General features: G+C 43.6%; 1 protein-coding gene across 14 annotated transcripts in view; it reads right to left on the reverse strand.

Annotated features, from left to right (window-relative positions):
- The window catches only part of Znf532 (zinc finger protein 532), a 105739-nt gene that overhangs the window by 58002 nt on the left and 22654 nt on the right, over window positions 1-25083 (reverse strand). For 11 of the 14 annotated variants that reach the window (XM_071602701.1, XM_071602706.1, XM_071602711.1 and 8 more), the window contains one exon: window positions 751-3110. In XM_071602701.1, the coding sequence (XP_071458802.1) occupies window positions 751-3093 (2343 nt within the window). In that variant the 5' untranslated portion in view covers window positions 3094-3110. Of the gene's footprint in view, window positions 1-750; window positions 3111-4857; window positions 4968-25083 lie in introns of all 14 variants that reach the window. The other 3 variants (XM_071602705.1, XM_071602704.1, XM_071602709.1) reach the window with 1 other exon arrangement.

Genomic DNA, 25083 nt, shown 5'->3' on the forward strand with positions numbered 1-25083 from the left:
TCTCTAACTGGAAAGTATTTCAGCATGTGAAATTATTTTCGAATAGTAGGTATATTTGTTAAACATTTAACATTTAACTAAAAGTTGTCTCAGAGAGAGAAGCAAATGACAGAGATAAAAGATGAGGTCCACTGTGAAAGATATTTTACCAACACGGATCTGTACTTCACTACAAAATCACAAAAGCTGCAAACACACACAAAGGTATCCCATGTACACAGTGATGGGTTTGTCATTTGTGGCTTCCACTCACTGTAGTAAAGAACATTACAGAACATACTGTTGAACCTTCTTAAGTAGACATGCCATAAAAGTATGTATGCACTGGGTATGTTTATGAAAGCCATTCAGTATTATAAATAATAACAAGTAATTTTTAAATTCCAAAATTGTCACTAGTAACTCAGGAACTGATGACAACTTGATCACTTAACACAATGGGATGACAGTATAATTTTATAGCTAAATCCAGATTCCCAACATATATTCCAATGACCAATTACTTAAACCTAACTACCGTAACTAAGCCATCACATACACTTTTTATATAGCTAAAAGAACCATCTTTATGGTACAACATTGCTTCTATTCTATAGAAACAATCCTTGCTCTCTCCAGTGCTTACCTGCACACACGCGCGCGCATCCCTGTCCACGTAACTGCACTACCACCCCTAAAATCAAGCATCTTATTGAGCACTCACAGCTACAGACCCATCACTGAAACACCAAAATTTAAATGATACTCTACTTGTCCACTCGTATCTGCAGCCTGCTGGAAATGTGTGGCCAGCGACGTCTCGTCCTGGAAGACTTCGTTACACTCCAAACATTTGAGACTGTGTCTACAGAGTTTGGAGGGGTCTTCATCTAGGGGCATAGCTGGGGTGATGGGTGTGCTTGAAGGAGCGGATATGACGGTCCCAGTTATGCCAGACTGGATTTTTGTTACAGTGTGTGTGCCAGTTCCCACAGAACTCTGCGGAGTGGAGGATGAAGCGGGAGTATTGCTAGACGGAGAAACTATCATTTGATCTGCTGGGACTGGCTTTAAAATTAAATGGGAGCACTGCATTACCACTCCTTTCTCCTTATGCCCACGAGCATGGGAAAGGAGGCTGCATTTGTTGTAAAAAACAAGGTTCTTTGTACAATGGTTGCACGTTACTTCGATGCGCACACTACGCCTGTCGTAGTGCTGGGTCAGGCTCTTTTCCAGTGCAAAGGAGTCCCCACACTCCAAGCACTTGTACCCACGCGTCGGTAACGTGATCCCTGCATTGGCGGGAGGACTGAGGTTTGGGATGTAAACTGGGACTGGATTGACACTGCTCAGCACCTTGTTGAAAGCTTCCACCACAGAACTCTGCAAGGACGACACCACCTGGACCCGAGACACCTTTTTGGGTGGTTGTGAGGCCGCTGCATTGATTATTGCCTGCTTTATTTGTTGCTGAGGTTTGGTTAGCACTTGGCGGAGTTCAGAGGTGGCCTGGGCACCCTGAGGCAGAAGGTTAAGGTTGGCAAGGTGCACAGTCTTTGGCACGAGTTTGGCGTTGGCCAGGCTGGATGCCGGGACCACGACAGTTTGCTGCTGGATGGCGTTGGCGGCTTTAATGATGGCGCTGCTGGCACTCTGAACAGAGGCAGCAGATATGACTGTGGCTTTCACCGTGGTGTTATTAGCGAGCTTCAAATTGATGACCTGGGACCCTGCCGTCTTGACAGCAGACACAGGGAGGAAAGCAGTGGCCACAGGCTTGATGGTGACCTGTTTAGGGGTCAGCTCTGCAGGGGAAACTGCATTGGTAACAACAGCTGACTGGAGAGGCGCCCTGGGCGGGGAGGAAAGGACAGCAGCAGATGCTGGAGATGAGAGGAGGGATGTCACAGAGGCCATCACGGATGCTGTCTGCTCAGAAGGCTTCTTCACAGAGTCGAGATCGACTTCCGGCAACACCCTCGTCACAGTTCTCTTGATCTCGCCGGAAGACGTCTTGATGGTTTTGATGCGGACCTTGGGGATGGCAGGTGTGGGTCCTGCGGGGGAGGATGGGGAGCCTTTGCTGCTGTTCTCGCTAGACACGCTCCGGGGACTGTCCGGTGGCTTTAGGGAGGCTTTCTTGGTGCCATCAATAAGACTCTGGGATTCGGGAGACTTGTCGGCGGCCCTCGGGCTATCGTGAGCGTCTTTTGGTAACGGAGAGGGTTCCCTGGAGTTGGCCACTGGCTCTTTGCTGCAGTCCGAGGCCGCCTTCTTGGCGCTCAGGGCTGCGATGGCTGCTATGCACGAGGAGAGCTTGGAGGAAGACTTGGTCTTAGGCGGGGCAACACCAGCAAGGCTCACGTCACTCTTCTCGGAGCTCAGCTTCCCATCCAGGACCCTGTTCTCAAGCACCTTTTCCGAATTCTCCTTCAACTTATCCTCCACTTTTCTGACTTTAAAAGGTTCATAAACACTCAGATTTATGGAGTTGGTTTCTGTTTCTCTCTTAACTTTGTTTTTTTCTACGCTGCCTGAAGTAGAGATTCCAGTTTTGCTGGAGTTTTCCCCTGCAAGAGCCTTCAGCTTGTCATAGTCCTGCTGGGGTACGGACCCCGCCAGCACATTCGGTCTGAAGCCTGAACGCACGTCCTCCTTATCAGGGGGGTCGTCCACCTCAATTTTCTCATCGTCATCAAACTCTTCAGCACTTGAGATGGGGCTGAACTGGCTGAACGTGGAGTCTTTCAGAGTCCCCTCGGAGGCAGGTGCGTCCCCTTTCAAGGACTTCGCTCCATCTTTACTGTAACTGTCCAGCGAGGACGCGGTGAGAAACCCATTATGCAAGCCATTGCCTGTGGGGTTGTGTCCGTCCTTCTCGGGGCCCTCCGAGGAGTCAATGTTGCGAACATTCTTAACGATCACGCTGACACCCACATCAGAAGAGGATGGCGTGTGAGAGTCCTCGTCCCCATGGGCGTTCTGCTTAATGTGGCTTTCGTGGTCATCGTGTCCAGACTCAATAGCTGCTTTGGGATCGACCATATCTGGGATGTCAAATGCTGCCAGGAGGTCATCAAAGTCTGGGGTCTTCATATCCCCCATGGTCATGAATTTGATCAGATGTTCTGTTAAAGGAAGATAAAAGAATTCCATCAACTGGTGAGGTCACTCTCCCTGTGGGGTTTATACCAATACACTGATGATCACCAAGGAAGCACAAGTTGGCAAAGGCACTTGGTGTAACATTCAGAGAATATGTACAAGATCCATATTTACAGTTTCAAAAGTAACCTCTCTAAAATGCTATCCGATATCACCAGTGTGACTCCTATCTCAGGAAAAGTCAGCCAGTCAACACTGCATAGGTCAGAAAGGCGGGTTTGGTATAGAAACTAAAAAGCTGTCACGTATAACTGAATTTATCACACCGTTTTCATACACACTGACTTCCAAACATATTTTGAACTTGAAAGCATTTAATTCCACAGCAAAATTATCAGTATTATAGTCACCATCAGACTTGGAATACTATAATAAAGCAAATAGATTATGATCAAAAAACCAATTATAAATTTCAATATTCATCCATCAGAAGAAAGAAATGGGCACTCAAACCCACCACAGGATATCCACTACTAAGTTCCACATGGGACTTTTTAAAAACCCCTAAGGAGCTGATTCCATCCATATTTATTTAACCCTAATTTTCCCTATTATGTTAAAAGAGAAATAGTCCTGGTCAGGTACAGTGGTGCATGCTTATAATCCCAGTGGCTGGGGGGGCGGGGCGCTGTGGCAAAAGGATACCGAGTTCAAGACCAGCCTCAGCAACTTAGAAAAGCCCCAAGCAGCTTAGTGAGATCTGATATCAAAATAAGAAACGAAAAGGACTTGGATGTAGTTCAGGGGTTAAGTGACTCTGGGTTCAATTCCTAGTATCAAATAAATAAGTGAATGAATCAATGAATGAATGAATCAATCAAAGGAGCACTCCTGGATGGAAGGATAGTTAGTTTTAGGAAAATGGACAGTCACAGCCATTACCAAAGATGAAAGGGAAATGCATGCAGTACTTGGGGTCTTCACAGGGGGCCCTTCATCCCACCTGCAGAAGACAAGTGATAGTAAGGATCAGATACAATTTCCACTTCAGGAGAGATCATTCTGCTCTCTGAACCCCATACTGCTCATCTTCAGATTCTATTATTTCCTGGCATGTCCTCCAGTGTGTGTGTGTGTGTGCTTGTCTCTTCTCACCCCCTGGCCTGTAAACTGCCTGAGGACAATGTGCCACTCCTCTGTACACTACCCACACAGAGCATTACTGGGTCTAAGTCAAGGCCAGAGGCTGGATTTATAACAGAAGAACAGGTGTGGGCCCAGCTTTGTCACTAGGGCTGAGACCCTCAGGAAGCAGCAGAATCTCCTTGGACTTGGTCCTTCTTTCTGCATTGGAGGCAAGCAGCCAGAAAGAGAAGGAAAGGAAAGAAGGAAGAAGAAAGGAGAATGGACGATAGGAAAGGGAGAGAAAGAGAAAAGGGTCGGGGAGAAGAGATTAAAAGGAAAGGAAGAGCTGGGCGCTGTGGCCTCACACCTGTAATCCCAGCTGCTCAGGAGGCCAAGGCAGGAGATCGCGAGTTCAAAGCCAGCTTCAGCAACAGCAAGGCACTAAGCAACTCATGAAACCCTGTCACTAAATAAAATATAAAATAGGGCTGGGGATGTGGCCCCTGAGTTCAATCCCCAGTACCAAAAAAAGGGCAGTTGGAGAGAAAGAGGCATTGAACAAGCGACAAAGTCGTAAGGGAGGAGGGTTACCACTGACACAGGCAACCGCAAAGGAAGAATGAGACTAACCAGGTGCACACATACCAGCTCTCCAGGATTTACTATGCTATTCCTCCTCTAACCTATTCAGTGGCTCCCGGGATGCTGTCTTCCTCATTTTCCTCAAGTACTTGTGCTTTTATTTCTTGTACAATCTGTAAAAGATGGAGCATTCCTGGTGAAACTAGCAACACAGGGGTCAGGGATCTGGCCCTGAATATGCATCCCTATGAAAACTGATAAACCACAAATGCACAACTCTCTCTGGGAAGACAAACCCATTGAGGATGAAATACATACCTGAAGTATTAATCACCTTCCATTCACACATCTCAGCCACACAGAGCTGGAAAAATCTTGGTATAAGTTTCTCCCAGTGGTTTGCTTAGCTTGAAGCAAACTGGTCACTATTCTCTGCCTACTCCATCAGACTGGGAAATATATATACCCTCAGCATCAAACCACTACTAAGATAAAAGATGCTTAGAAGGGGCTGGGGCTGTGGCTCAGCAGTAGAGCACTTGGCTAGCACATGCAAGGCCCTGGGTTCAATCCTCACCACCACATAAAAATAAATAAAATGAAGGTATTGTATCCAACTACAACTAAAAAACAAATATTTTTTAAAAAGATGCTTAGAAAAGAAAATATTAATATTTTACTGATGTGAAAATATACATGAGAAGTCATACCCAGGAGGAAAATGTAACTAAACATTTAGACTGCAAAATGTGGAGAATAAAAAATCCATCTGTCGATCCTATATCCACACAGGAATCCACCCACGTATGAATAGCCCTTGAATGCCACCACTTTCACTTTTAAGCCTCACTCTGCTGTTGTGAATTGAATGCCCACAATAAGCTGCCTAAGCAGAGCCGCCCTGCAGTCTGTCTTTACCAACCACAGGGCCCTAGGATATAGGCCACCATATTTTGAAAACTTATGATAAAGAATCACGACTCATTCCCTGCCCCAGTACCAGGGTGGGAAGGTGAATCTTTACCCAGCTCCCAGACGACCCCAGTGGTAACTGGGCCCTGCCTAAGTCCTCCTAGCCTATCCTTACAGCTGCATGGGACTTTTGTCACTAACCATGTCTTTGTGATTTGGTAAGCAAAACACATCACACTGTTCCTACCAAAGCACGGTCAGTTCAGGTACAAAATGATGGAAAAGATAATTCAAATATCTGCTGGTCATGAGAACCAGGACATACCACCGCAAGAAATGACAAAAGGTCACCATGTGACACAAAACTTGAGCAACTGGCAGTTCAGATGGCAGTGCAGTGGGTGGGTATTCCCATAAACACTTGCAAGATTAAAATGCGATTTTGAACACCTTCCATTCCTGCTGAACCACAGGCTGCAGCATTAGACCCTTCAGTAAGGGCTGACTTGTTGCACCCACACCAGCACATCCTTTGCTATCCACCCAGCAGGGTATATGCATGGGTGCCTGGCCTGCAAAGCCCAGGGGTCATCGAGGCACTCAGAAGATGCTCCAGCAGTTGCTCCTCCATCGGGACTGAGTGTGTCCGGCCTCCCATTTCTTAACTCCACCCAAAGTTTACCTTCCTTTTTTCTTGCAAGGTATGAGAAAGCCCAGGGTAAAACAGTGGGGCACCCTGAAGATGTGAAAGTGAATTACCAGATTGAAAAATATGAACCAGCAGGGCGCAGTGGCACATGCCTATAATCTCACCAGCTCAGGAGACTGAGGCAGGGGATCTCCAGTTCAAAGCCAGCCTCAGCAACGGCAAAGTGCTAAGCAACTCAGTGAGACCCTGTCTCTAAATAAAATACAAAATAGGGTGGGAGATGTGGCTCAGTGGTTGAGTGCCCCTGAGTTCAATCCCTGGCACCATAAATAAATGAATGAATAAATAAAGTGAAGCAGCTGTCCTCTTCCCCTGAAGGAAGCCTCACCACAAGCTCAAGAGGCATCATGAGTGAGTGGCCAATGGGAGGCCCGTCACGTGGTCTGAAACTTGAGGTCACTGTGGCAGGTGGACTCATCTGTGCCATGTAGTCAAGGTAATAAACATCCTGTTGGGTAACTTCACACTCCACTTCTACACCCACAGGCACACTGGCCTGTCACTGCCTCCCCTTCCCACACTCTGGAAGGCAGAAGCTAATGTTCCCGGTGAAGGGAGAAACCCACTCCACTCCCACCGCATTTCTCAGTTACACTGAGCACAAAGAGAACGACTGTATCTGGAAGTTTCCCTCTTTCCCACCCAATCCCCAGTACTACCATCTTAAAAATAGATTCTTGTTCTTAAAAACATTACAAAAATAAACTTCAGTCTTCTCTTTTAAAAGATAATATAGAGCAAGCACCCTTGTTTTAGATTCCCTTGACAGTTTGATTTCCAAACAGAATAATCTTTGCTTACTGTAACTATGACTTTCATTTCATTTACACCCTACAAAATATATCTTCTTTCAAAGGTTATCAATGGTGTTTTAATTTAAACCAAACCCCATATCAATAACTAATAATTCACTAACGGCAATTGTGCTTAATGTATAACATCCTTTCCCACCAAAGACACTGAAAGTATCTGGAGGAAAAAAATACTAGGCCCATTTACAAAAAAAGGAAATCAAAAGAACTGAAGTCTGTCACATGGCTGCTGCATTCCATCCTATAAGACAGATGGACAAAACACTTCCTTTCCTACCAAAGTTTCTTAAAATTACAGAAAGATATTTCACCTTTGTTGACAGAAACCAATATTTACCAAATAGTCAAGAAAAAATTGAGGAAAACCTATTTATTACTTAATTATATACTTCTTATCCTTTGCAATTAAAAAAAATGTTCAATAAAAAATAGTGTTCTTCTCAGTAATAAAAGAGGATGGGTGACTTCCCAATTTCCAACCAGAGAAGTCAGTGTTAAAACCACTGAGTCCTGACTACAAAGATTCCCACAGGGGAGACACGGGCCTAATCATCCCCAGCTCTACCTCCAAGACACAGAGAGGTTAATCCGACCAGTGAAAACACGAGATGCCCCATTTAAAAGAAGAAACTAGCATTCCCCTTAATGAAAATCAATAAAACTCTAAATCATAATAGTCCTATTTAAAGAAAAACAAATGAGTCTAATGACTACCTTGACAGTATTCTACAAGCATCCCATTAAACAACTAGATATGTCATTCTCTTTTGGAACTTCCTGTTGCTATTCTAGACAATCTGGTCATTGTAATTGTTTTTTTTAATGCCATTGAATTTTTTAAAGAAATAATTTAACAGATTAATGGATCTAATGCATGTTCTTATATCCTTCTTATCCTTCTTTCAAATATGAAATGTTCTTATAACACATGTTTACATTATGCAATGTTTCAAATTTAATTTGTTCCTTGTGACAAATGAAGCAAGCATCCCCAGTCTTCAAGGGAGCACACAGGGATGGGCTTCCTCTGGCTGCCTACATCACATTCTAGCTTCTCCCACAGCCCACGATCCAAACTTCAGCTCTTCCTCCATTCCCAATCTCTTCCACCTGGAGGAGTTTCAGGACCCTCTACAGTACAGTTCTTCGACCCACTGACCTTCTGCTTCTATCCCCCTCCAATCTGAACTGCTTATCAAAAAAAAACTTCCTCCCTACAATTCCATTCCCAGCACCCACTCAGTCCAGTTATGCAGTCAGCCTCATGCTTCTTCACTGTTCCTAAACAGCAATGGCCAAGTTAAAAAAAAAACAAAAACAAAAAACTAATCATCTGCACCTCTGGAGCAGCCGTGAAGGATCCCTGGCTTCCTAGAGTTTGAGGGAAAATAAGCAATAACAAAAGGACCGATGTGATCTCTTAAAAATTCAAACCCTGAGTAACTCTCAACCATAGGCCAGAGCACCATATAGGTCTAAGTTACTTTCAACCACAGAGAAGAAAGGTGACATATAAGAACACTGAGTCCCCTCAATCCTCTCCCCTTGCAGCACTGGTGGGGGTCGGATGGCAAAGCCACGTTGAAGGCAGAACTTCATTTTCTAAACAGCCTGCTCTGGGGTGACACTGCAACAGCAGAGTTTATTATATGCAGGTGAGAACAGACTATACATTTAGTTAATTCTGTACACCTGTTAACACAATTCTGTCAAATATAGTTGCTATTATCCAGGATAGATAGATGGATATACTGGCTTCATTAATCCTGACGATATCAATTACGAATCTACAAATTGATATTTGGCCAAGACAATATGTTTTCTTCTTCAGCTAACAATATTTCTGATTTGAAATACAACAGATGTGAACATTCAAACTACTTCTGAAAATATAAACATGAAGCTGCTCACTAATGCCATTAATCAGGGCATGGTCTTGGGAAATACAGAAATAAACCTAGCTAGGGCCCTTGCTTTCAGTATTCTACACTTTCCCCTCAAGGGTCTACACACAGGGTCCACCCTATCCATTTTCCCTCAGCCCTGCAGAAGCAGCTAAAAGAACTTGCCATCCACGTTGGCAAAGACGCCCGCAAATCTCAGTCCTCCCCAGAAGATCAGCTTGCTCCCCTTACTCCCAGAACTCCTGGCCCAAAAGCTCAGTGAAAACTGGCTTTTTTGCCTTTTCCAATTATTAAGGGAAGCTCCTGAGAAAGACCTCTCAAGGCCTGACTGTGCAAGTCTCTGCGTCTACCCTCCTGTGGTCGGGCCGCAATGTCAATAGGCACTGAAATTTCCCCCTCTTGCCTTTCTTATGAACACCCACTCTGCAAGGGGAGAGTGGCTCTTTCCAATTTTCCCTCCTGGACTCCACCTCTGTTTATTTTTCTGCAGTTAATGTAAAGAAAACAGTCACAAGGCTGCCCAGGGCCTTTCTTCACAGTCCTCCATTGGTCACCGCCCTTCCACTCTGAGTCACACGTATCACTTCTGCCTGCTGGCATGGAGGCTCCCCAGCCTTACCCAAGGGACCCTGGATGCTTCTGTCCCCATTCATGTGCCTCCACTGCTCAAGTTTCCCAGCACTGGGACAAATCCTCACTTCCCGATGCCTTCCCAGACCTCGGCAATCCACTCTATGGAAACCACTGTCAAAATTCAGGAGGACTCAGGGGAGAATCTGGGGAACAATGGAACTATTCTGTATTACAAATTTGACGATAGAGACATACTTCTATGTACCTGTCAAAACCCTGAGAATTTTAAGGTACCTGTGGGAAGGGATACATATATTTTATATGTAAATATAAACTAAAAAAATGCCAGATGCTGTGGCCCACACCTGTAATCTCAGCTACTTGGGAAGCTGAGGTAGGAGGATCACAAGTTCAAGGCTAGCCTCAGTAACTTAGCAAGATCTTGTCTCAAATAAAAAGGGCTAGGGATGTGGCTCAATGGCAGAGGGCCCCTGAGTTGAATCCCAAGTATTGCCAAAAATAGAAACAAAATATTAAAATGTTTAAAAATCAACTAAGAATGGAAGGGGAAGACCAAAACAAAAGACCAACTTTAACAAGAACCAAATCATACACCGTAAGGCCAAAGAGGAAAGGAACAAATACTGTCCTCTGATTAGTTAACAACAACAACAACAAAGACTGCTGAAATCTGAATAAAGGTTCTAGTCTCATTAGCAATATTGAACCAACTTTTTGTTTTTTACTTTTGATAAGTGTGTTATAATTAATGCAAAACATTAACCTAAAGGAAAGCTGAGTAAACAGTACATGAAAACTCTTTACTATTTTTGCAACTTTTTTATAAGTAAAAATTATTTCAAGATAAAAAGTTAAAAAGGAAAACACAGGCTTTGTGATATAAGAGAAAGAAGACAGGCCTGGAAATGAATTCTTTTTTTTTAAACTAAGCTTTATTTTATTTATTTATTTAATATTTATTTTTTAGTTATCGGCGGACACAACATCGCCGTTTGTATGTGGTGCTGAGGATCGAACCCGGGCCGCACGCATGCCAGGCGAGCGCGCTACCACTTGAGCCACATCCCCAAGCCTGGAAATGAATTCTTGTTGCACTACTCACCACTGCTAGCCAGGAGCCCAAGGCAGTCCCCTCACCTCTGAGCATCCCCTCCTCACAGGTACAAATGAAGGGGCACACTGTCACTAAACAAGGTCAGGCATCCCCAGTCTGGAAATTTAAAATATGAAATGCTCCCAAATTACAAGCTTTTTGAACATCATGAAGGTACTAAAAAGTTTTGCTTTTCAGAGCGCTTTGAATTTTCAAATTAGGGATGCTCAACCAGCAAAATCTAGGGGAATATCCCCAAAACCTGAAAACTCCAAAATCTGAAATACTTCTGATCCCAACAATTTCAAATAAGGGATACTCAACCTACAGCACAGGGCTACTATGAAACAAAGCAAGTTTCTCACAGCTAGAAAACACTCCAACAGGGCTGGGGTGCAGCTCATGGTAGAGCACTTGCCCTACATGTGCAAGGCCCTGGGTTCAATCCCCATGATTACCCGCCAAAAAAAGACTCCAAAAGCAATCCATTCCCAATCTTCGTTCCCTTGTCCCTGTTCTTGTTGCCCGTGACTTTTCTTAGAATTTCATTTTCCAGTCGTCCTTTCCTCTTGCGGACATCAGGGCACTGCCAAGGGCCTGCTTGGCTTCTCTGATTTACTGGGAACTTTTGCTTCTCGCCCTTCAAGAGTCCCTTCAGACTTGGTCATCTACCTTTGTTCAACGGCAATCTCAACAACTCCCACAGTGCATTCCAAGAATGCCCAGGTTTCTGCCCTCACCAGGTTCACCCTTAAGGGCCATCCAGCCAACGGCCAGTATGATATTCTGCCTGGCTCTCCCAACAGGATGCCAAACTTCAATGCAGCCCTGGTGTTCCTACAACCTACTCCTCCTCCAAATCCTGACCATGTTTTGCCCATGACAATCACCTTCTCTACGAAACAATAAAACTCCTCAGGCATCCTTTCAACTCTGATACTGGTTCTGTAGTGTGTTACCAAGTTTTGAACAGAGACAAGACAGAAATACATATAACCAATGCTAGATTTTTCTAAGTTAGGCAGATTTCCTTCATAGACTCTATTATGCTAATGAAAACCATAAATCTCTAAACTGCAATGTCAATAGTTTTCCAAATTTGATCAACAAACAGGTCATCTTTCCTGCTCTGAACACAGATGTCAACATAGTCTGCCAAAGGATACAAACATTTTTACTACTACCAGTTATGCATTATTACAGTTTTTAGTGTATCTTGTCCCCTAACTCTGTAAATACCTATTAGCTAATGTCAAAGGCAACAAAATGATGCTTTACAATACTTCAATTTCCACATTATTAGAAAGTTAATACCTTTTCCCTTGTGGTTTGCTTACTAGTAATAATAGAACTATTTGTTCAATGAATACTGAATGAAGCAATGAAAGAACATGAATTTCCTATTTGCTTCTCTGCAGCTCCGGAGAGTTAAGTCAGTGTCTAAGGACAAACCCAGGAAAAGGGAACAAACATTAAGCTCCTAACTGCCAACACACAGCAGCAGGTGGGAGGGCACAGGGCCTCCAGCGCAACTCCACTCTAACACTAAAGGATCCCTGGCTGTTTGCATCCCCAAATTTTCCACCTAAACAATGAGGGTACCAACACACACAGGGGTATGTAGAGGGAATCTCATCATAATCAAACCCGTGGCACAGAACATTAAGCACAGAATTCAAATCACAAGGAACCAGGAGTCAGAGAATTTCAAGCATTCCCTTCCCTTTCCATCAATCGAGCATAGACAGACCTACTTGGCTGACAGCTGGGAACCCTCAGCTAAGGAGTACAGAACGAGGGTCAGAGGGGGTCAGCCTTGTCAAACCCAGAACCAGGGGCTGCAAACAAATGACCCCCCCAGATCAGAAACAGGGAGGCAGGCAGAAGAGCTGCTCAGACAGGAGGCTTGATCGCACTCGACATGCTCACCTGAGCCCCCAAGCCACAACACAACCAGACACCAACGTGGCACTTCCCAGTTCATAAAACGTCCCAGGAGCAGCCGTCACATCTGAAAGGCCCCCAGCTCCTCTGTGGTGCAGGATGCAGGGGTTTCCCCTCTATGCCGGGTGGGAGGTCAGCAAGGCGAGAGTCCTGAGAGCCCTCCTTCTCCAGGTGTCAGGACCCCACCAGGAGTGCTGCCCAAAGCAGCCGAGGATTTGTAGAAACTGAGTTGAAGGTCTCAACTAATTAAAAAATTAATCAATAATGACTGTAGCATGAGGAGCAGAAAAAGAAAAAACATAACGATCTGTTTTGAGAAAAAGAGTATATTATTTTTAGTTTACAGTTTATTCACTTAGCAGTGAGAAAGTAGTTCTCAGAAAGGGTTTCCTATAAAGGGCAAACATAGAGAACAGACGACATCCTCAAGATGTGAGTCTGCACTGTGCCACTTGTCCAGACTTTAATTAGCCTCCTTCATGGAACTCTCTGCCAATCCTGGACATCCTACACAGTGCAGCTGCACTTTCAACTGGGAATACCACAAAGGTACTACTTCCTGGGACCATGTTATTTAAATTATTTATTTTTGTCTTGACAAAACCAGATACTCAAAATATAACTTTCCTAAATTTTTAACTAACTCATGAATCTGTAAAATTCTTAGAAAACTGTAATAAAAGACACAAGATTACAAAGCAAAAATACCATCACCCAAATTCTATCTTTATAGCCAGGTTTCTATAGAGTATCAACACTGGAATCCAGACCACATAAACAAGCGGCTAATTCCTTATCTGAGTAATAATATTTTGTTATTAGTCTGGCATTCTAAATTTGACAACTATTAAAATTGAAACTGGGCAAGCCTGCCTGCCTGCCTGCCTTCCTTTCTTTGTATCTCTCTCTGTTTCTTTTTATTATTTTGCAATACTAGGGATTGAACCCAGGGACACTCTATCCCTAAGCAACATTCCCATCCCTCTTTTTAATTTTTTTATTATGGGGCAATAACTACCAACTAACTACCAACACACAGCAGCAGGTTGGAGGGCACAGGGCCCTGCAGCACAACTCCACCCAAACACTAAGGGCTCCCTGGCTGTTTTGCATCCCCAAATTTTCAACCCAAACAATGAGGGTATCAACACACACAGGGGTATGTAGAGGGAACCTCGTCATAATCCAACCCGTGGCCCAGAGGCTAGCCTAGATTTTGCGATCCTCCTGCCTCAGTCTGTGAGCAGCTAGGATTACAGGCATGCACCACCACACCCAGCTCAAAGCTGGGCAATCTTATAGGAAGATTAGATAGGAAAAAGTGAGGCCAGGAAAGGTGAATCCTGGCACAGATACCTCAGTGACCAAAAGTGAGGAAGCCATCTTGGACCCAAGATGAGTCGCTTCTAACATAGCCCCATTCCTTGGAGTAGGGAGAAAATGCATCAGAAGATTTTGGAGCATCTTGCAATGCCAGAAAGTAAAACTCACCTCCCAAGATGTAAGAACTACAAAGATGGATCGTGTCAAAGGGATACAGAAGCCAGTGGAAAGCTGAAATCATGAGTGGTAAAATAAATAAAGCAGGAATAATTACAACTTAAAATATAAAATAAATAGCCACAGGTCCACATTGATATAAATAAGTAGATAAATAGGGAAAAGTACCAAATCTCCTGTGAATTCCAACAATTTATGAACAACCCCCCCCCCACCATGCTTGCCAGCACACTGGGGCCCGGGGTTCAACCCCCAGCACGGGGGAAAGAATCTCAAAGAAAGAAAAAAAACTACCCCCCACCCTTAAGGAAGTAAACAGCAACTCCCACCTCTTAAGTGACCTTCTTCCAAAGAATGCAAAATGGAAAGGGACAACAACAGTAACAGCAGAGAGACCTGTCCATTCTTCCTTGCCTGGTGACCAGGGACAAGAGCACCATGATAAATCACGCTTGACAGTACATCTCCTTGATGTAAAAAGAACAAGCACGTCACTTCTGAACTCTCCTTCCAGAAACACAGTGCCCCGCTAAACATCAGATCACTCCTCAGGGGGAGCCTAAAAAATCCCCACCCATCCTCCTCAAAACTGCCAAGGTCACAGCAAAGGAGGCCAAGGGGCACAGCAAGCTGCCAGAGTCAAGGGCAGCCGAGGGAGACACCTTGGCTAAATGAAGCATGATGTTCTGGGTGGCCCCTGGGACAGAACAGGACATTAAGTAAAAACTCAGGATCCCTGAATCGCGCTTTATAAAACAAGGTGGACTCTGGCCTTATAAAACTAGGTGGAGAGCACGATAGTTAACAGGGGTACGAACGTGCGAGGCGGTGCAGGGGGCAGAAGCTGTGAGCCCCGGCCCTTCCACTGCAAAGGGGCCAGACAGAGAGAAATCACTCCTAATGTGCTACATAACAGCTCAGACATGGGGTGATTACGTTTCTATTTTATCCTCTTACCAATACATTGCCTCAAGGTCATCACTGACTAAACAAAATGACTTAGCAACTTCTAAATCAGAGTTCATTAGAAATAGAATTTTCGAAAGTGCATTTTCCATGCTTTCAGCACACAGTGATGGAGCTGATCAAAGCTGATCTTCCATGGCTTCCCAGCCCCAGTTTGTGGCCAGAGGTGATAAATTATTTACCTGGCTTATCTTGTGGACCAATAGCAGATAGGCCACCTGACAACGGAGTCACTGATAACCTAACATACAGAACTAACAGCTTTAAAAAGCAAGACAGGGCCTTCCTAAAGGTCTCATGGAAAGAAATGGACTCTGTCCCCTTTACCATCCCTCAGCATGTCCTGACCAGGCCAGCCTGTTCTTCCACAGAAACATAACCAGGTCTTATGATTCCAAAAGCTAACAGCCATAAATGGGAATTACTGTTTCCCTTTAAATAACTTATGTACAGTATAGTTTCCCAACCACTCATGAAATCAAGTATGAAAATTCACATATACCACAAAGCCAATATATTTACATTAATAGCCAACACCACAGGAAAAGAGAACAATATATACATTTACATTTTTTAAACTATGGTGAAATACATACAAGAGAATTTCATCTTAAGAATAGATATTTATTTTTTACATGAAGAGTCTATAAAATAGCAAAAGCAAAACTGCTACCTATTTATTATTAAGGAAAGACACATAGAAAAAGAAAAAAAGTTATTTGATCTGTCCTCAAGGTAGGCTGAAAATTTCTTTAAAACCTCTAACAGGCAATTTAATAAATGTACACACTCTACAATGCTTGGACTTCAGTTTTCTAAAAACATGTTTACTAAACACCCACACATGATATACTAGTCACTCCCCTTCTGAAGTTAGACCATAACTCTGTATTTTCTTGAGCTACCTGGGTGAAGGGGATTTATAATCAGATACCTCACAATCCTTTCAAATAAATTTAAGAGGAATCCATCATCTATTCCTCAAAATCAGACTCCTCTCTTTCTACACTATTAATTCCTCAAACTAGAGTTTCACCTCCTATTATTCTTTCTCGCCAGGCCCTGTGCACGCTCCTTTGGCAACGTGGTTTACACGCATCCTTTTTAGAAACCATGTCACTTGTCTCTCACGCAACTTGTCTTATGCCTGGACAAATAACGGGCTACTCCATTTCCCCACCCTCTCATTAGAACTGACAGATTCATCTTCCCAAACACTCTTTTAAATTTTATCATTCTGCCTGTTAAAATTACTTAAATCTCTTTCCAAACTACATCTAAACTCCTTGGCCTCCCACCCAACACCCTGTTCCATCTGACCCCTGCCCACTGCCCACATTGCAGGCCTGGGTGTGTTCTCGACAACCCGCCCTTCCTTCTTGATACAAGCTTCTCCCTGACGTTGTGTGCCTACACACACACACACACACACACACACACACACCCCTCTCCAATGTGCAGAACCCATTCCTCAGCTTCTGAAAGGAGAGACTCAAATTTTCTCATCTTTAAAACGGGAACTAATAACAACCCTATCACAGGGAGCAGGAATACTGTGCATATGAAAACATACAGAAAGCGCTGAGCACACAAACCTTAAAATACTATTTTCTTCCTTTCTTTATTAGTTCTAACTAAACAAAGTAGAAAAAAAGAAAGAAACCTGTATTAACAGATAATGAAGAAGTTCTAAGGTGACGGAGTTTGGAGGAAGAGGAGGAGGCGGGTTCCTGGGCACTCTGCAGAGGGCAGCACAGCCTCCCCAGCACACTGCACCTCAGCTTGGAACGAGGACATGCCTCCTGATCTACTCTGGGGATCGGTCATTAGGAGAGTCACCTGGAGTTTACAAGTAGAAAAGATGCAGCATTTGCTCTTAAAAGGAAGCAAAATTTCATCAATTCTCAAAACACATTATCTCAGTGTTTTTCTCTGACTCTTGGGACATGTCTTCACAGTTGACCACTATCCAAGAAAGGGCTGGCATCTCAGCCCACCCTGCCTAACCCACCTCTGCCACTTGACACCTGGAGCCCACGTCCAAACCAGTCCAAACCCACACTGCTAAGGCCGACATATACTCATCACAGAGCTCAGTACGATGTCTCCTCCATGTTAATATTTGAAATGTGGCGAGGACTGGCCACAAAACAAGCGGAATGAATTATGAGTTTCTAACCCTTTCCTCCTGAAGTCTCACAAAGATGGCATTAGAAGTGTTCTGTTAAAGATATAAACAAGCAAGTACAGGGAAGGGTGGGTACAGCCCAGCAGCAGGGTACTTGCCTCACAAGTGCAAAGCCCTGGGTTCAATCCCCAGCACCATTTTTTCTAAAAAAGCAAATACAAAGACACAGAAATACATTAGTAGTTGCTTAGGGCCGGGGGTTTGGGAGAACCAGGGAGGGACAGCTAAAGGGACAAGTTTCTTTATGACTAAAATGTCCTACTACTGATATAACGCTGGTGAACACAAAAACAACATCAAATGGTACACTTTACACGGGTGAGTCATGTGGTATGTGAACTACAGCTCAATAACTGTCACCAAAATTACACGTGCCCAAGGACAGAGCATTAAGAATGGGGTCAAAACTGAGGTAAGCCTGAACAAAGGAAGAGGACAGGGAGAGAGAGATGCCTCCACAAGTGGACAAGTTCCATGCCAAGGTCTGGGGAAGTCTCAGTGTAGGTGGAGGATGCTCAGTCGGAGGATCTCCAGGACACTCAGAGCCCGGAATTAGCAGACAAGGGGCCAAGCATGGAGGAAGCGGGTGCAGCCTAAAGCAGGGCCAGATAGAAGTGAGTCCACCCAGCCCTTGGCTCCTGTTTCAATGGGCAGAGAGAAAAGGAAGAGGAGCCGTCCCTAGGTTATCAAAACTTTGGAGGCTCTGCAGGGAGGATGAGACAGGAGGCAGCACAGAGTTGGGCCATCCACTTCCTTCACCCCTAAGGCCAAGGCCACGCCTACTCCCCAGCAAGAGCCCAAAGGAATGTGCAGGAAATTGGCTCCAGATGCTGGCCTGAGGGGTCCCATCCAGAGAAGAGTTCAGCTCCCTAAGGAATCAGAGAAGCCCCCTAGGGACAGTTCCCCCTGGGCAGGCACAGCTCCCAAGCAGCTATTAATAGCTGCATCTCCAAAGCCGATCAATCACCAGGCCTATGATCACAGGCCTATGCCGCTAGCACAAGAAATCTAAGGCGAAAAACAAAAGGTAAAAAAAGTAAGACACCACAAGGAGTTAAGAAAAGAATATCATATACATACATTTAGAAGCCTCAGAGAAAAACAAAGTTATAAATATTTTTTAGAAATTATAAATATTCATAACCAAAGTAAAAGATAAAAGTGAAAAAACAGTTAAGGAAACCAGGATATCTCTCAGAGAGTAGAACTAGAAAAAAATAAAGACAATAGGAGGAAAAAAGAAACATGAAAATCGAAAGTTCAATCCCATTGGTCCAATATCTGACTAATAAGAGTGTTCCAGAGGGTTGGGCACGTGGCTCAGTGATAGAGTGATGGCCTGACTCATATTTCCAAGGTAAGGGGGTAGGGATGGGAGCGCAGAAGAAGAAAATGCACAAAGAATACTATCTAAGAAATAAAAGAACCTCTCCCAAGACCAAAGGAGCCAACTTGAAAGGACTCTCACAGAACCACCAGACAAAATACCCAGATAAACAACAAATAATCTTTTCACGTAAGTCTCAGTCCATTGTTTATCTGAGCATCTTGTACTTTCATTTGCCACATCCAATAACCCTCTACCTCTGACAGCTCAGCATACCACATGGAAAGGTCCAGAGTGCAGAGAAAATCAGAGCACCAGAAGCGCAGCAGCAGCCCAGCAAGCCGGGGCGCAGGTTCGCAGAGCCCAGGCATGGGTGAAGTGGGGTGCTGGGTGCAGGTGTTGTCATGAGCGCCCACAGCAATCAGTGGGGCACTTGGTACCTTCAGAGGAAAGGGCCTCTGCCTGGGCCTGTGCGCTGGACTACCCATTGATCTCAAGAACTAACAGAGTCTGGTTTTTTTCAGTCTCATAGGAAAGTTTGGCTCAGTTTTAATTTTGGAAACTGGCTAAGCAGATGGGAATTCTGGGAGGGAGCTAAATGTGGGGGTAGGAGGTAGCCTATGTGCACGGTCATAGCCTCTGCCCTTGACAGCCTGGGAATCCCAGTTAACTTCCCCTCTGCAGGGGCAGGAGTTTGAGGAGGTGAAAGGCAGGGGAAAATAAAAGAGTTATCTTGGACAGAAAATCCCTCCGAAGCTTCCACTGCTAAGACACCCGGGGCCCAGAGGATCCCCGTTACAGCCCACTTCCACCCTGTGCTCCCTGCAGATCCAGCTGTCACTCCAGCTCTGGCCATCCAAGCATGAAGGCATGTTAAACCCCAGTGTGGAGGCAGATGCCAGAGAAGCCAGCTGCAGGCTTTGGATGGACATTAAGGGCCAGGCCACAGACAGAGCTTGATTTAAACCTTTTAAATATTTAGGCATATAGTATAGCTTTTTAAATATTTAAATGTACCTTTTAAATATTTAATTATATCTTTTAAATATTTAGCCATCTGGACTCCATTTAGATTCTTGCCCCAGGTCCTACAAACATTAAGAGCAGATTTTGGGCGATTATTATTATCATCACTATTATTCCTATTGTATACGTCTAGTAAGAAAGTTTATTTACCTTTCTCAAGGACATATGGCAAGTGAGAGAAGGTGGTGAGAATCCAGACCTGCCTCCACACTTCAGGCTTATAACCTTCTCTATGACCACAGACAGCTAAAATGAAGTCATCCAAATTTAGCAGTATAAGCACATTATTTAGAAATAAGAAAGTCAATAATAACAGATCAAAAACTTCAAATTAACTGCCTACAGGAATTATGACTGGAAAATTCTATTTGATTTTTTAAAGTACGTGTATACACACACACACACACACACATACCAAAAATTCCCAGCAGCTTGAGAGGCTGAGGCAGGAGGATCATGAGTTCAAAACCAGCCTCAGCTATGGCCAGGCATTAAGCATCTCAGTAAGATCCTGTCTCTAAATAAAATACAAAATAGGGCTGGGAATGTAGCTCAGTGGTTGAGTGCCTCTTTCAATCCCCAGTACCAAAAAAAAAAAGCTTAAAATTTTTAAAAACAGTTAAAAACTAACTTCATGTCTCTTTCCTCAATGTAAGCAACTTAAAAATCACAGCTCCTCCAGCCTCATTCCTCCCAAAACACAAAATGTGGGAATTGTGGTTTTTCTAATGGGAAAGCACATCTGACACAGTAGGAAAATGTTTCACTCTCTGTAACCATTAAAGAGTCCTCCTGCATTCGGTGTGGTCTCAAAACTGTTTACAGTAAAATACGCAAATGCTATATCATTCTCACAAAATGTTAAGTAAATGAAAACTCAGGTAGCAATTTTAAATTGCAAAATTACATTTCGTGAATATGCAGGAAGGACTATTCAATGTATTTTTCTTTTTGAACACCAACCTCTCAATCTCAATGAATTTAACACCCTCAGTCAGTGAGAGGTTTTTTTCTTTTTTAAATTAAGGAGAAGGGGGAGGGCAGAAAAGCTCTCAGTGTTGGACTACTTTTAGATTTACATTCCAAAAAACCATATAGCTTATAAAATTATTTGTTAATTTAGACACAGAGGACTGTCATGTCAAACTTAAAATCTAATAAGAGTTCACATAATGAAAAGTTAATAACAATCTCCTCTTAGACCAAGACCCGTATCAAAGAGAAATTCTAACCCAGAGAATATTGTGTATGTATCTGTTCAAGCCCTAGGGGAAAAACAGAAAGAAAAAAGAAAAAGACTTACAACCCAAGACCTGACCCCAAACAAGCCAGGGCTCTTTGAAGAGCCAGGTCATGGGGCCTTTCATGCCTCCTCCACCCTGCCAGGCTGCCCGCTTTAAAACCACAGTCCCTAAGTCCCCAGGGGCTGGGATCTGTCTCTCACGCACTTTGCTTCTTTATCTTCATGAGCTCCATGTGTCAGCCTTGCCTGGCCGTCTGTCCTCCTCCCTCCCAGAGCTCCTGACAATGCCTCCATCTAAGTGATCAAGCTCAACTTCACATCCTTCCTATGTATTGGTCTTTTCAATATTATATACATGCTGTGTTGTCACTTTATTTATTAAATACCTCCAAAGAAGGAATTGAGGTAGCTGAAAGAAATACATATATAAGAACCACAGTCAAAGACAGAAGGACGCGAAGCTATCATATTCCTGTATGGAGGTAAACACATGGATGTAGATGGCATGTGCAGGAAATCTCCTTCCCTTCACCAGCTTCCTCTCCTGTGGCCTGGCCAGGTCACAGGACACTCGCCAAACAGAGCTGCAGCCTGCACTTCCTTGAGGGCCTAGATCAGGAAAATCAGAGACAGAAAGCAGAACTGCAGTTACCAGAGGCTGGGAAAGATGAGAAGGGAGAGTGTTCTTCATCTGGTTCAGCCTATGTTAGAGATGATGAAAAAGTTTTAATAGAAATACCACAGTTCACTATATTTTCATGAATGGTTAAGATGAAAAGCATGTTATGCACGTTTTACAACAATTGAAAAAAAGAAAAGTTCCGCTGATTTAAAAACTAAAAATTTTAATAATGAATTCTAACGTCTGCAGCCTTTGTGACATCATCAAGGAAATGGTCAGATAAACACCAAGAGTACGTTAGTTAACACCAGCACTGAAAGGGGTAAGAAGCCCTGGTTATCCTCATTTGTCCATTTCTGTGACTTAATACTCCCACCATGTAGGTTCCAGGCAACGAGTAAGACGTCACATGTGCAGCTGTAAAGAAAGATACACAACAGGCTGGTGAGCTGACAAGAGCACTGACATTTCCCCAAATGCATTGTATGCACAGATCTAGGAGCAAAGAAACATCAGGGTCAGATGGCTACACAAAGTTTAAAACTGGTTTCTTAACCACACACCTTTCCCAAATCTTCATTCCCACTCCTCCTTTGCGAACTTCAATATACTTGTGCACATTCTACTTGCAGTATAGAATGTTTTCTAAATCTACCTGACCTCCGAACCCTCTTGCCCCTAAAAGCATCTCAGGGGTGTCCTGTTCCTTTCTGGGAAAGGCCGCCTTTGAGAAATGGGTCTGCTGGCTTGCAGCCAAGCACAGAGCAGCAACAGCCAAGCACAGAGCAGCAACAGCCAGGCCTGCAGGAAGAGCTGGCCACCTTCAGCAGAGAGCCATGAGACCTTCAGTGACTGGCACCTTGGTGGACAGTCCAAGTTGGGCAAGCTGATTTGGGGTCAACCTGTAGCAATAATTTACAATAAAAGCCCCATTAGAGCCTCTGCCAATGGCCCCATGCCACAGGGTTGGGAGGAAAGGAAAGGGAAGGTTTGGGCACGTTTCCTTTGTCCTTTCTTCCAGGATAGCAACTTTTCTCTGAGTTCCACATGCTTACAATGCCACAAAGCCCTTATGATTCCAGTAGCTCCCCAATATCTTACTGTTCACGCTAGTCTCTAAAACATTCCAGGTAGGAAACATGAAGAAAAAGTGCTAAAATATCTAGAAAAAAAGCAGAGAAAAACTCTGTTCATAAAATGCCCAGGAATGCCCCCAAATCAAGGATTTCTAGTCTAATGAAATTGAAGGGGGTCAAAGGGAGAAGAAAGCTGCACACAGGGAAGTAACAAGGAGGAAAGACTGAGGCCCACGCCCAGCTAAAACCCAGCCCAGCCCTGTACTAGTTTGGGTTAGTAAGAATGTTACTTTCACTTATTTTATTATTTAAAGCCTTTCTAGACAGAGGAAGTCTTTCTACTTTCAATGGAAAGATGAAATCACACATGCACGCTTTGGAAAAGTGCTCTGAAGAACGGCAAGACCAATGAGGGTCCCCAGGAACAAGACAGGAATTGGCCACAGGAGGCCGGGGAGACTAAAACGGGCTGGGAGCTTCGCTCTTCTCTCAGTGGTGAGTCTAGAACCAGAAGAAAATGCTTCTTCTTACTACCAAAGACGGAAAATGTGAGACAGGAAAAAGCCACAGTAAACACACTGAACATTTTTTTTTTTAAGCTTTTCGAAGGATTGGGAAACTCAGGAACCACCCAGGAGATCTATAGCTTAGGTAAAGACATGGTCATTCTCCCCCGACATCCATCATGGCTCTCTGTGGCTTATACCATGGGAAACATAAGGAAAACCCTTTGCAGATAAAATTCAAGCCACCCATTCACAGGTAGAGTGAGATCTCCGAGCAAGACCAATACACTGCATACTAAGTGCTTGGGCCCAAAAATTTATGCAGCTTCCCAATTATCTTATTTCTAAAAGCCAACTATTAACTTAATAATAGGGAAACAGTCATTGATGTCTAAAGCAATTCACAGAAACTTCTAATTATTCTTCTTTTTCCTTTGAACTACAAATCAGAAAGAACTGAGTTGATAATCTAGAATAACTTGCTTTCAGTTAATTGATGAGCGTATTCCTTAAGACTCTACATACACAGAGCACTACAGAAACTAGTAAAGAGCCTCATGTCACCTGCCAGCAGCATCACCTGCAGTGATGGCAGGCCCATCCTGTGCCTTCCACACCATTCCATCCAGGGACCTTCCAGCCAAAAACACTGCTTCTTCATTAGAACCACTCCAACTTGAATGCCCAAGTAGTATCTTTGCAAAGAGTTGTATTTAAGGGTGAGATAAAGCTCAGTGGTGGAGGGCTTGCCTACCTAGCATGCATGAGGACCTGGGTTCAATCCCTCATGTATTTAGCTCACAGGCTGCCATCTATTCAAATGTACCTCTTTCACTCCTGGACTGTATTATCAGAGCAGTACCTACTCCACCACTCTAAAACCCAGAGGTACAAACAGAAGGCAAAAGCCTCTGGGAGACCAACCCACCAGAGTGCAACTCAGATAACATTTGGAACAGAGACTTCAAACACATTCATAAGCACAAATACACATACATACACCACTTCCACATAATAGCCTCTTCTATTCAACAATATATAACAGATATCATTCCATGTCTATGCATGTTTCCATCATATCACAGGCATGTTTCCAAGCCAACATGAAACACAAAGTCACTTAAGAGTATCCTTTTAAATTTAGATTATGGTATTTTTTAAAGAGACTTCAAATCCAAAGCAAGGAACCCCAAAAGATCTTTCTTCACTAATCTTTGAAAAATAAAATACTACTACTAATAATAATAATATGTAAGACAGTGTCAAGTTTCACTCATTTGCTTTAAAATCCTAAAGAGATATTTTAAACTCACATGGTAAAATTAAAGATGAGGGAAACATATATTAAAATAATTTACTCGTGCCAAGAGCGTTGGCTGACACCTGTAATCCCAGCAACTGGGAGGCTGAGGCAGGAGGATCAAAAGTTCAAGGTCAACCTCAGTAACTTAGTAGGACCCTGTCTCAAAATAAAAAATAAAAAGGGTTGGGAATATAACTCAGTGGTACAGCACCCCGGGTTCAATCTTCAAAACCAAAACAAATAAAAAATAAAATAAAATAATTTACTCATGCTCTTAACTCAGAAGAGTTAAGGTTGGGGTTAGAGAGTGCTTGCCTAGCATGCACAAAGCCCTGGGTCCTATCACTAGCATACACACACACAAAAATTTTTTTTAACTTTTTTTTTTTTTTTTAAATAAATCATAGCCTTTAAGTTCAACATGTCTCAAAGAACACCTGGTCATTCCATCCGTCAAGATGTGTACTCCTGATTTCTGGGTTAACCAGGCCTGCTGTAGGCAAGTGGTACCTGGCACATCAGCACTTTCACTTTCCTAAAGCATCTTAGCCTGAAGGAAATCTT

The sequence above is a fragment of the Marmota flaviventris genome, chromosome 16 (assembly GCF_047511675.1).
Source record: "Marmota flaviventris isolate mMarFla1 chromosome 16, mMarFla1.hap1, whole genome shotgun sequence".
In the NCBI taxonomy this organism is placed as follows: Eukaryota; Metazoa; Chordata; class Mammalia; order Rodentia; family Sciuridae; genus Marmota; species Marmota flaviventris.